At 44.4% G+C, this 13,269-nt stretch overlaps 1 protein-coding gene across 2 annotated transcripts in view; it reads right to left on the bottom strand.

Moving 5' to 3' along the window:
• The window catches only part of MGA (MAX dimerization protein MGA), a 191,213-nt gene that overhangs the window by 74,846 nt on the left and 103,098 nt on the right, over window positions 1–13,269 (bottom strand). For both annotated transcript variants that reach the window (XM_073610788.1, XM_073610787.1), the window contains exons 15-16: window positions 10,666–11,262; window positions 7,187–7,477 (exon numbers count right to left, since the gene is read on the bottom strand). In XM_073610788.1, the coding sequence (XP_073466889.1) occupies window positions 7,187–7,477; window positions 10,666–11,262 (888 nt within the window). The remainder of the gene's footprint in view (window positions 1–7,186; window positions 7,478–10,665; window positions 11,263–13,269) is intronic.

Here is a 13,269-nt window from a genome sequence, read left to right as displayed (position 1 = left end):
GGATGGGCCACCACTCCAGCAACAGATGTATACACCGTGGTGGAGTAGCGAAGCCTATCTTGGTGGTTGAAATAGAAAAAGTGTGACAGCTGGGAAGCTATGTAATATAGTGCAAGGTCAGGGAGGGCCATGCCACCAAGGTGAACAGGGCGTTTAGTGTCTGTCATGACAACTTGTGTCTAGAGGAGCCCCATACAAAACGTATTGAGTATGGATTCCAGAGATCTAAAGACAAGGGCTGGGATGTAAAGGGGAGTATGCCAGAATAAGTAAAGTAATTTGGGGAGGAGGATCATCTTTACCAGGTTAATGCGACCCATTACTCCAAAGGGGAGCCTGGCCCAGACTTGAGTCTTACTTTTGAGGAGACCGTACAAGGGTTCTAAATTTAGGTGCATGTAATCTTAAAAGACCGTGAGCACTGTACACCAAGGTATTTAAAATGGTTTGTCCTTATTAGTAGGAGGGCCACCTGGGCGTCTGTGGGGGCCGTTACGTCTATGGGGGGAATTTGGCATTTGGACCAACTGATCTGTAGCCCTGAGAAGGTGCCAAATTGTTGAATTAATTGTAGAGCCGCTGTCAGTGAGGGGCCAGCGTCCTCTAAGTATAGAAGCATATCGTCCACATAGAGACCGAGGATCTCGATCACTCGCCGGAGGCCCTTAATGTCGGGGTGTGCCCTAATGGCGATGGCCAGGGGTTCAACAGCCAGTGTGTATAGCAGGGGGGATATGGGACATCCCTGATGTGTACCTCGGGACAAAGGGAAAGAGTCTGATATTTTACCATTGACTTGGATCCGGGCGGTGGGAGCCTGGTATAGGAGCTGGAGCCATTTGATGAATCTGGGGCCAAAGCCGAATCTGCAGAGGCATTGCCACAAATAGCTCCATTCGACTGAATCGAATGCCTTGGGAGCATCCAGGCTGACCACCACCCGAGATCCAACATTGTCGTGGGCGGCCTGGAGGTTCATAAAAAACATCCGAAGGTTAAATGCAGTGTTTTTGTTGGGCATGAATCCAGTTTGGTTGGCGTGTATGAGGCTGAGCATTACTTTGTTGAGTCTTAGGGCAAGTATCTTAGCTAGTATTTTAACGTCTAATTGCAAGAGAGAGAGAGGTAGGGCGGTATGATTCAGGGTAAAGAGGGTCTTTTCCCGGTTTCAGGATAAGGACTACGAGGGCTTCACCCATAGTGTGCGGGAGTGTGTCAGACTATGTGAGTAGAGTGTTTGTAGCTTGGGGAGGAGGACTTCTTGGAATTGGGAGTAGAATTCCAGGGGGAGGCCATCGGAGCCGGGGGCTTTAGATGTCGGTTTGCTATTGCCTCCGCTATGCATTCCTCAGTAATAGGTGCCTCAAGGAGTTCTATTTGGGAGTCAGTAAATGAAGGGAAATCAATATTCCACAGGAGTAGTCGTAGGTCGTTAAGGGTACGGCCAGCCTTTGAGGTGTATAGGTCTGAGTAAAATCGTCTAAACTTGTGGGCCACCTGTACGGGGTCCGTGAGTATGGCCCCAGTCTCCGAGCGGAGCCTTACCACCACTGGAGGGCTATGATCCAAGTGAGCCATGTATGCCAAGAGTTTACCGGCGCATTCCCCTTCCTTAAAGATTTTTTTGTTTACTGAAAAAAATGCCCCGTTTAGCCTTTTCAAAATGCAGGTGATCTGTAAATTTAGAGTGTAAGCGTAGCTGGGCTGAGTTGGAGGCCGATGGGTCTGCCAGGAAGACTTGCTCAAGGGAGTTTAGTTTTTCCTCGGCTTGTTGTAGGATAAACTTGGAGAAGGACTTGTGTCTATTTATGCGCGTGGTGAGTATCATGCGGGCATGTAGTTTAAATGCCTCCCACACCATCCCCACCGAGACCGACCCCGTGTTGGATTGAAAGTAATGGAGCAATTCTCACTGGATACTCTCCAGATCCGTGAGGACAGTGAGCCAGAACGGGTTCAACCTCCAGATGCGGGTCGGGGGATGGAGGGCAGGTGTATGGTAGCCCAGTATGGCGAGTGATCAGAAAGGATTTGGACACCGAACCCCACATCAAGGAGGTCCGGGATTAGGGTGGGAGAATGCATAATCATGTCTATGCAGGACATTGCGGTTTGCGAAGGAGTGAAACAGGAGTAAGCGGTGGTGTTGGGGTACTTGTGTCTCCAAGTATCTGTCAAGGCGAATTCCATGAGGAACCTGAAAAATCTGGTGGAGGTGGGTTCGGTTGATGTGGGCAAATGGAACTTGTCAAGGAGGGTGTTAATAACCATGTTAAAGTCCCCTAATCATATGGCAGGCACTGTAGGGTGCCGAGTCATGAACGTCACGCCCTCACTCAGAACAGTAAACTGAAACGGTGGGGGGATGTAGAATGCTAAAAGCAGAATCTCGAGTCCACCGAAGGTGGCATGGAGGAAGAGGAACCGGCCCTGATGATCCGACTGTAGGTTATGGAGTTGAAACTGAGCCGACTTGGCTATGAGGATAGCCACACCTCTGGAGGCATTGGTGTAGGGGGCCTGATAAACCCACCCCACCCAGGGTTTCTTGAGTGCCATTTGCATTTGGCCTGTGATGTGGGTTTCTACTAAAACAGAGACATCTGCACGCATGGATTTGAGGTGGGAAAGGACAGCCAATCGCTTGGGCTTGGCTCTCAGACCCCGCACGTTCCATGTTACTAGCTTAAGGGATGCCATAGTCGTGGTGGTACTAAATAGGAGTATAGTCGAATCAAAAGGGGGTGGCCCATATCCACTCCCATACCTGTGCCCTTTTTTTCTGGACCTCCATGGAAAAGTCTGGATATACTGCGATGTGCGTGCTGCAGAAGGGGATCTTGCCCTTTTCGCGGGTGAGGCGGAGAATGGTGTCCCGGTAGTTTAGCAGCTTCGCTATGAAGGTGCGTGGGGGGGCCCTCCTGGTGGCGGATGCGCGCGTTCCACCATGAACGTGGAGGAGAAGGCCTCCCTGCCGAAGTTGGTAATGAAAAGGTTTTCCAGGAACATGGGGGGGTCCGAGCCCTCCGACTTCTCCGGTAGCCCCACGAACTTGAGGTTACATCGACGGAGTCTGTTTTCCATGTCATTCTGTTTGCTGAGAATGACACTGAGTTGGTACTGGAGCCGTTCGGTTGTTATCTGTAGTGGCGGGATGTCGTCCTCCACTTGCCCAATCCTGTGCTCTGTTTCGGTCACTCTCTCCCTCAGTTTGTGAATGTCCTGACTGATGAGAGAAATGTCCACTGTAACCTCTTCTATTTTGGAAGTGAGGGTTGTCTGGCAGAGGGATACAGCCTTGAGGATGCGGGCAGTGTCTCCGGAGGGTGGGCCTTCCTCCCCTGAGCGAGGCGCCACCTCCCTCCGCAGTGTCCCGTTTGTCATTACTGTATTGATCAAGCTTTGCCAGAGCTCCCAAAGCGTGCTTTGGTGGCGACATGAGTCCCGGAGGTTCTCTAGGCAGAGCGGGTGTTGTGTACCGAAAGGTAGGATGATTTAGCCCCAAAAGGATAAACTTTAAGAATGGGCAGCCGGAGCTCTCACTCTGCACTCCTTACGCTATGCATCTTCAGGCCATGCCCCCTGAAATCTGACTCTTGATTGTTTTCAAAGCCAGTCCCAAATCAACTTCAGATTGCAGAAATGCCAGGATTTGACCACGACATACTTATAAGAATGAAATCTGCAAGCCTCAAATCAGGCAGAATAGGAATTCCAAGTATTATTATAAAAAGCTTTCTTGAAGTCACCTCCTTAGAATTCAGCAGTAGGAATAGCTAAATCAGAGACTCCCCTTTCTCTCAGGACCCTGGTTTCAATAGCCATGTTAAAGCCAGCTACTGTAATGAAGGATGGAAGATTAGACCATGTGACAGAAGGTCAGGTCGATTCAGAAGGGTCCAAGGGTCATTCACCATTATGTCCACAATGTTGGAGTACCACATTTTCCAGAGCCAAGCTGCGGTGAACAAAATCACCAGAATTCCTTCCACTTGAATCCTGTGAAGCAGACGAGATAGAAGCTGCAGGAAGGCATGAATTAGGGAGAACTGGTTTCACTGTGTCATCAGAGCCTCAGCCCTGAGCACTCAAGGATCCCTAATCATGGCTGAGAAAATCTTCCTTCCAGTTTGTCACACCTAGAATGTGAACAGCTAACAAGGCAGGGATATGAAGTTCTACCCAAAACAGAATGAGGTTGAATTAGGGAGAACTGGTTTCACTGTGTCATCAGAGCCTCAGCCCTGAGCACTCGAGGATCCCTAATCATGGAGACTAACCTGTCTAGCTTTGCACTGAATCTGGACACCAGAACATCCACATCTGGGGTTCCCCACGATCAGCAGAGTTCCTCAAACACCTTTGGTTGGAAGAGCCTACTCTCCCCTGTGGACAGCTAATGATGGCTGAGAAAATCTTCCTTCCAGTTTTCCACACCTAGAATGTGAACAGCTAACAAGGCAGGGATATGAAGTTCTACCCAAAACAGAATGAGGTCCTCTTACTCCTGAACAGCCCGACTTCTGGTGCCTCTTTTGTGATTCATGTACGCTACCACCGTGGCATTTATCCGACTGAAACCTTACAGGGAGACTCTTCAACTGAACCAACCAATGTTAACAGGGCAAGATGAATCACCCTCAATTCCAGGATGTTGATGGGCAACAACCTCTCCTGCATTGACCAAGTCCCTTGGACAGAGAGATAGTCCAGAACTTCACCCCAGTCCAACAGGGTGACGATCGTTGTCGGTACCCTCTAGGACATAGGGAGAAAATATTTTCTCATCTCTAGCATCCGTGAGGAGATCCATTAGTTCAGAGCGTCTCATGCTGAAGTGTAACAAGACTGGGGAATCCAATGAGTGTGTCGTCTTGTCCCATACCACCAAGACATTCCACTGGAAGGGGCCAGGAATAAAACTGGGCAAAGGGCACTGCCTTGAAAGAGGCTACCAAGTTTCCCAGAACCCTCATGCAAAAGCTAATTGAGGGATTTGTCAGAGTCTTTAGCAAGTTCTCCTGAGCTCTCAGAGCAAGAAATTTGTCCAGATCACTCCCACCTGGATAGTATCCAGGGTGAGACCTAAATATTGCAACCTCTGGGTTGGAATGAAGTCCAACTTCTGCAAATTCAGAACCTATCCAAACTTCTCTTGTGTGTACGCTGTGAGAGACGCATTGGTCTCCAGTAGCGAAGCCAATTGCTCTCTCAGAAGCAAGTCAGGTACCCTAAAGCAAGAATACCCAAGTTATGCAAGAGCCCCAGGACTTTGGTGAACACTCTGGGAACTGTGGCCAGGCCAACTGCATGGCCACAAACCACTGCAAACTGTAGAAACCTTTGGTGAGGAAAAAAAATTGGAACATGCAGATAAGCATCCTTGATATCCACTGATGCCAGGAAATCTCCCTGCTCCCTCCCAGACACCACAAACCGCACCTATTCCATAAGAAATTTCAGCACTTGGAAAAACGTGTGCCCTCTTGAGATCCAGGATGGGGCAAACATTGCCATTTGCTTTTGGAAACATGAAGAGGCACGAGTAGCACTACAGCAAAAAGTAGTACTACATCAGAGAGAAAATCCTCCTGATTTTTTTTCTCTGAAATGCATTCCCAGAATCCCTCGCAACTTGATACAAGTAGGAAGGAGAAAGAGCAGTGAGAGCAATACCACCCTACTTCACTGTAGGGATGGTATTGGCCAGGTGATGTGTGGTGCCTGGTTTCCTCCAGACACGACGCTTGACTTTCAGGCGAAAGAGTTCAATCTTTGTTTCATTAGACCAGAAAATTTAGTTTCTCATGGTCTGAGAGTCCTTCAGGTGCCTTTTGACAAACTCCAGGCGGGCTGTCATTTGACTTTTACTGAGGAGTGGCTTCTGTCTGGCCACTCTACCATACAGGCCTGATTGGTGGAGTGCTGCAGAGATGGTTGTTCTTCTGGAAGGTTCTCTTCTATTCACAGAGAAACGCTGGAACTCTGTCTGGGTGACCATCAGGTTCTTGGTCACCTCCTCCCTGACTAAGGCCCTTCTGCCCCAATCGCTCAGTTTGGCCAGGTGGCCCACTGTGGGAAGTGTGCTGGTGGTTCCAAACGTCTTCCATTTATGGATGATGGAGGCCACTGTGCTCATTGGGACCTTCAATACTGCAGGAATTTTTCAATACCCTTCCCCAGATCTGTGTCTCGATACAATCCTGTCTTAGATGTCTACAGACAATTCCTTGGACTTCATGGCTTAGTTTGTGCTCTGACATGCACTGTTAACTGTGGCACCTTCTATAGTTGTGTGCCTTTCCAAATTGTGTCCAATAAACTGAATTTACCACAGGTGGACACCAATCAAGCTGTAGAAACATGGCAAGGATGATCAGTGGAAACAGGATGCACCTGAGCTCAATTTTGAGTGTCACGGCAAAGGCTGTAAATACTTATGTACGTGTAATCATTTTCCTTTTTTATTTTTAATAAATTTGCAAAGATTTCAAACAAAACTTCTTTCACGTTGTCATTATGGGGTATTGTGAGGAAAATAATGATTTTAATTCATTTTGGAATAAGGCTGTAGCATAAAAAAAAAAAAAGTAGAAAAATGGAAGCGCTGTGAATACTTTCCGGATGCACTTTATGTGTGCCTAATCTATCAAAGCTTATTATGTGATGAGGCTGTCTTGCACCCTTCCCTGTCTAAGTTTGATAATCCCAGATGGGACTAATAGCCATTTCCATGAAGAGACTGCACACACATGACCATCACCTAAGACCCCAACATAAAATGAAGCCTTGTATAGCTGGGAGGGGGGTTATACCTAGGATAGGATTTCTTGTCTTTATTTTTTTTGCTAGTGTCCAATCACCCAAAGATGGCAGCATAACCATATAATAATGGATATGAAGATGCCCTGTGATTTATTATAAAAAACAAAACAAAAAACTGGTTAAATCATTTAACATGAAAAAAAAAAAAAAAAAAAAAAAAAAAGAAGGTTGATCCTCCTAAGACACTAAGTGGCAGAATAACCTGACCGTACCCAATTTTCTCTGTTTTTCACTGAATAAGAAATAAAAAAGTTATTTTTATCTTAGAGTAGAAAGACTAAAGAATCTGCATTAAGAGCACTGCAATTTGCCCAAAAGAATCCACCATTTTATCACAAAGAATGGTTTATTTTCTATTTACCTGGACTGCGGATAACAACTCGCTGGTTTTGTTGAACATTAGCAGCCTGAATTTGTTGCAATGGCAAAAGCTGGATAATCTGCCCATTTGGGTGCCTGAACAAGTTGATTCCATTAGGACCCTTAATGGGTTGTAACACCATTTTCTGACCAGGACTTGTCTGCACACTCTGTACTGGGCGAACAGGAGCAGAGCCATTGGATACTGGTATGAGGAGAAGTCGAGGACCCAATCGCTTATCAAGTCCTGAGGTTAAGGTAGCCCTTGGTGTTGCTACAGAAGGTGAGATTACTGAAATTTTAAACAGAACAACATTAGCTGAAAAATGGGAGATATGTCACAAAGTATTACATTTGACTATATTTTGGAAAGTTGTATATAGACACAAAAAAAAGACTATAAAAAGTGAATGTGAATACATTTGTTACTAAAATATGTAAAGAATTTTCAGGAGCCAGGTGGCTTTAGTAAATCAAATGCCTACAAATATTCAAGTGACGGATGAATTGTTTACCATTGTGACTGGGCCAACAAATATCAACCATGTTACGTCTGTGTTTTTTTACCTCTCTAACACAAGTTAAAGTGGTTGTAAACTCTCCCTGGCAACTTTGTCCCATGTAATTCAGCATAAAAAACCCTAAAGAACACTACTAGAAATCTCCTTACTTGCTTAGTATTGTTGTAATCCTTTTTGTTCTTTAGAATGACTTCACTGAGCATGCCCAGATCTCCCCTGATTTACGTCACACTCTGTGTACTTATCTGTCTATTATCAGATCTTCCTACGGCACAACTCTGAAATCCCACGCAACTGCATAATCACTCAGAGCTTCATACTACACCCCATGTGACATCACATGCAGTGTAAACTTGGGCATCGGACAGGATTGCTGAAGCTGATAAGACTGACACAGGCAAACACTAGATAATAGGCACAAGTAAATACTATGAAATAAAACAAGTCAGCTATGAGCAGTGAAACAGAGTTGCCATAGAAACGTTGGATTGAGAAGGAGGCTTGGTTAACAGTACAGGAAGTGCTCAAGTAAGGGCGGAAATACACTCTACCGTGGACTCAGAAAACAATACTTAAGATAGCGCTGCCTAACCCCTGGAAACAAGTTTTTTAAAGTTTCTTTAAACAGCAAGTAATATGCGATTTGGGCTGGATTACAGTGGCTATAGTTTGATAATTACTTATTATAATGGGCTAAATGAAAAGCAGCATCAGAGTGGGAGAATTTACTTCTAAACTTCTTTACTTCGAAAGCACATCTAAAAAAAAAAAAGATTTTTTTTTTTGCTAGAGTAAAAAAAAAAAAAAAAAAAAAAAAAAAAGGAAAAAAAAAGATAATTACCTTCCTTCCTGGTATCACAGGTACAAAAAGGAAATTTCTCTGTCGCTGGAATAAGTAATCCAGCTGGAAATTTTTCCCTGTTCCAGGAAGAACTATACATTTTGGATTTGCCCTCAAACTACCTTCTAGGCTTGTTCGCACATGTGTTGATTATGAGGAATGAAGAAACGCTCGTTAACCTACAGCACGATGCATTTTTTATGCATTTTAAAGTGTTTAAATCATCAGAATCAAGAATGCTTGCTAAATGCCCATAAAAGTGTTTTTCTAGTGGAAAGTGCTTACAGGGAAGTGAAGTGTAGAGGAAATGATCTGCTTTGAGGCGTGGTTAGGTTGGAGTGTGATAGCAGGCATGTTTGTGAATTCTCTAGAAGATGGATTCATATACTTTGATCTCAATGACACTTGCTTGGTCAAGTTCAGGATAATCATGAAAAGAATGGCCCAGCGGAAAAAAAGAGGAGGGTGTTGTACTGGTAATGGTATTGCTGGCACCGACACTTTGCTGATACACAAAGCCTTGCCACTGGCAATAAATCTTAAAGCGGAGTTCCACCCTTGCTGGCACTTACAGCCCCACTAGTAGCCGATACCCATGTCTGTAATCTTTGGCTATTTAAAGAAAAAAAAAATTGTATTGTTTATTTACCTTGTTTTTGTTTAAAATTCCCTCCACGGTAATGTACGTCATATCCTGACTTCCATTGACACCTGGGATTGATGACACTGATATCACAGGAGTCAATGGCAGTCAAGAATCCTCCACTGCCATTGCATTATTTCTGCAATCCACAGTGCGGCGCTCTGTATCCCGACTGTGCAGGCACGAGATTGGGAGGTGCATACAGGGTAGTATCCCGGAAGCATTGTTAAGCCACATCAGTGATCTCACTGATAACAGTTTACACTTTCGATTGCACTAGCAAAGAAGATCATGGGGTGCTTTTTGTTAAAAAACAAGGAGACTGGAACTCCGCTTCAATGCCTCTGACCCTGCCTGGCTCTGTCAGTATAACTGGCTGGCTTGAAGCTTTTGCCTGCACACAGAAGCAAAATGGTGTTACTACACGGCTGCTTAGTACTAACATGAGGTGGCGGCAGCTGCTTTGTCCTGGTTCTCCATTCCCCAGTGCATTCTGGGATACATGAACTTCAACTGTCCTTTCCCCAGTGCCCACTTAACAGTTTATAAATGCTTCACTAACACACCATAAATGCTATAGGTGCGGTTAAAGTGATTGTAAATGCAATTTAAAAAAAAAAAAAAAAAAACACAACAGGTTAATACTTACTCTCTGCAATAGAATTGCACAGAGTGGCCTGAACCTCCTCTCTTTGGATCCCCTGGCGTTTCTGGCGCCTCCTCTCTGGCGAGTGCCCCCACAGGAAGCTGCTTCCTATGGTGGCACTTGTGTAGTCTTGCCCTTGAACCTCGTTGTCTGTGTCTACAGACACAGACAGGGGTACTCGGCCCCACCTCAAGCTCCCTGGTCACTGGCTTTGATTGACAGCAATGGGAGCCAATTTCTCTCACTGCCGCAGCAAAGCCTGTGAGACCAGGAAGTGAGGAGAGAGAGCCGCTGCAGAAGGACACAACGCTAGTTAAACTTTAAATGCCATTTATACACAGGGTATTGACACATGCACGAAAAAGTCCTTTAAGTTTTCAGGTCTCTGTGCAGACCCCTCCAAAAGGACCCAGCCAATGATAAACACTCACATCATCAGGAAAAGGTGTGGACACTCAAAGAAGGACCCCCACACACTGCAGTCTAGAAGAAAGAAGACTTTGGGCCCAGCCTGTCACAGGACCTTGGATTTAGATAAGAAATCTAGCATTTACAGTGAATGCTTTTAAAATTTCACCTAGCAATTAGGAAGTTGTGGGCTGAGGGGGGCAGGTAATGTGCAGAGATGGTGAGGGGTTTGGCCAAATATCAGCTTTAAAAACATATATCTTAAACAATCCATAACTTTTTCAAAACCTTTAAATTTTGATCTTCAACAATATTAGCATTTTCTACGTTAGTAGTTCCAGCACTGAAGTTACTATATTTACAACACAGAAATTTGTGTGTAATTATATTCAGCTCACACAAGATTATACAAATATCCTACCTGTTCTTAATGTCACTGTAGGTCTTCCGGTTGGGGAACCAACCAACCCAATTGTTGGCAGATTGGCTGAAGCGACCAAACTTGAAGCCACTGAAGCAGCAAGAGTTTTATTAGTACCTGGATAGGCTTGTGGATGGACAGTTGAAGTCACAGGTGGACAAGGAGCTCTGGTTAAAGCTGGAGGTGGTATTGACACACACTTAGGAGAAGGACCCGATGTTAAACTAACTGTGCTGGTGGTGTCATTTGATAAAGTTGCAGTTACAGGGAGAGAGGAGTCTTCTGTTACTAGTTTAGGTGCTTGTATTAGGGGTGTAGATAAAGTGGCAGCTTGGTTTTTAATGGGTGAAACAGCACCAGACAACAATGACGGTGTAGTTGATACCATGTTCACAGGAGAAGATGAGACAACTGTAACCGCACTGCTTGACGATACTGGAGTAGATATAAGTACTAGTGGAGAAGACTGCATATGTATCTTTGGCAACTCCACAGCACTGGGTTCAGGTGATCTGACTTCAGGACTTTCCTTTTCTAGACTTCCATCTTCACCCGTGACAACCTGAGTGAAGACACCACTGGGTGTAGATGGTAAAACTGCAAAGTAGAACATTTGTTAATTAGTACCCTCCCAAGGAAGAATTTGTTTAAGACAGCCGTATGACAGCGTCAGTCTACTGTTCTTTTAAAAAGGACCGAGGAAGTTTTCATCTTAAAAAGTGGAACCTTATGTTTGTGGAGGCCACGGCAGTATTTACCATATTATGTAAGTCTGCAAAGCTTGCTTGCACATTACAGCACACTTACCTCTAGGTCTGCTCTCCTCCCGTAATGCAAGGTTGGAGTCTGCACCACTGCCGTCTTCTGTGTCCAGCGTCTCTTTGCTTTGGCCACTGATGATGTACCTCCTTATGCATATGCTCAGAAGCTACATTATCCCAGCACCATTCCTAGCATCCTACAGATGCCAGAAATAGGCCCGGGACTGTACACTGCACAATGCACCGCAATAGTCAGTAACAAAAGTGTATTTGCGGACAGGTAAAGGTCTTTTGGCTTATACCCTTGTTCTTCCAAAAAACTCGACCTGCTTGCAAAGTATTGTTTCCAACTAGTGTCCTACCTTAAAACACGTTTTGCTAGCTAATAAGGGAAGTTTATTAAAATGGTTGTAAACCCTTACATATACCCAGTAAAGTGATGAGGCTCAGATGACACAGATTAAAACAAATCCTATTACATAAGTTGTGCCTGTTTATTTGCAGCCCTCTCCTTTTTACAGCCTCCTAAAACACAAAAGCTTTTTTTCCATCTCCTCAGTCTGGTGTCACACACTGCACATCATAGAGCAGGGAGGTAAGTGGTGAAATCTGAGACCTGAGTAGACGGAAAGGACTTACCCCATTCCACACAGTCTCATAGGGAAACATGCAAAACTGAGGCTGGCAATCCCCTGCTGTGTGCTGGAGGGGGCTGTCTCCCGAGATTCTAGGGCAGCGATGGCGAACTTTGGCACCCCAGATGTTTTAGAACTACATTCTCATGATGCTCATGCACTCTGCAGTGTAGTTGCGCATCATAGGACTTGTAGTTCCAAACCATCTGGTGTGCCAAGGTTCGCCATCATTGCTCTAGGGTGTCCGGATAACCTGTCAGAAGCTACTAATGCAGATAGCAGAGGGACGAAAGAGGCGAATGAAATCACACTCAATGCTTTGGATTGAGGTGTGTGTTCTTTTAGATTTATTTTTCATTTCAGAGGTTTACAACCAAGTTAAGCTAATATGGGCTTCTAAAAGAAGAACAGCATTATGTGCTAAAAACTCAGTGGGGTGGATTTACTAAATTTACTAAGCAAATAGACTGTGCACTTTGCAAGTGCAGATGCACTAATTTTCCCCAGAGCTTAGTAAATGTGGCAAAGCTCTGCTGATTTCTATCATCCAATCACGAGCAAGCAAAATGCTGTTTTTTTTTTTTTCCTTGCATCTGACTGGGTATCCTTCACAAAGTAAAGCTTCACCACATTTACTAAGAAAAATTAAGGCATCTGCACGTGCAAAGTGCACAGTCTATTTGCCTAATTTAGTAAATTCACCCCACCCCAGTGAATTGAAAGTAAAATAAAAAAATTAATAAAAGTGAAACTATAATGGCTTGCTGCCAGTTGTATTCATTACAATGCACAGGTTTTTAAACTAATGATTTTTATTTTTAAAACTACATGTATACAAATCTTTATTTTACAAATTAACATTTAGTACACGACAAATTATTTTTAAAGCATCATGGGTTAGCTAAAGAGGCAGCTCTGCAGAAGTTGCCTGCCTGTAGACTCCTTTCATCTAAACTGAAGCCTTGGACTCTGCTAACTTATTAGGTGAGAGTCACTAGTGCGCTCTTTTGACAGTCTTTTACAACAAATGAACTAAGACTGAAGAAATATTAAAGCTTCACCTGCTGAGTGGATACAACACTACATATAAAAGAAAAAAAAAATACAGAATACATTCCCATTGTAGTGAAAAAGAAAGAAATGCTAAATTAGTTCAGTTCTGTTTACTATTTCATTACAAAAACTGACAGAAGCTTGAATTCCTTTTT

The sequence above is a fragment of the Aquarana catesbeiana genome, linkage group LG13 (assembly GCF_042186555.1).
Source record: "Aquarana catesbeiana isolate 2022-GZ linkage group LG13, ASM4218655v1, whole genome shotgun sequence".
NCBI lineage: Eukaryota > Metazoa > Chordata > Amphibia > Anura > Ranidae > Aquarana > Aquarana catesbeiana.
Note: the sequence above shows the minus strand (reverse complement) of the source record. Positions and strands in the feature narration are given on the sequence as shown.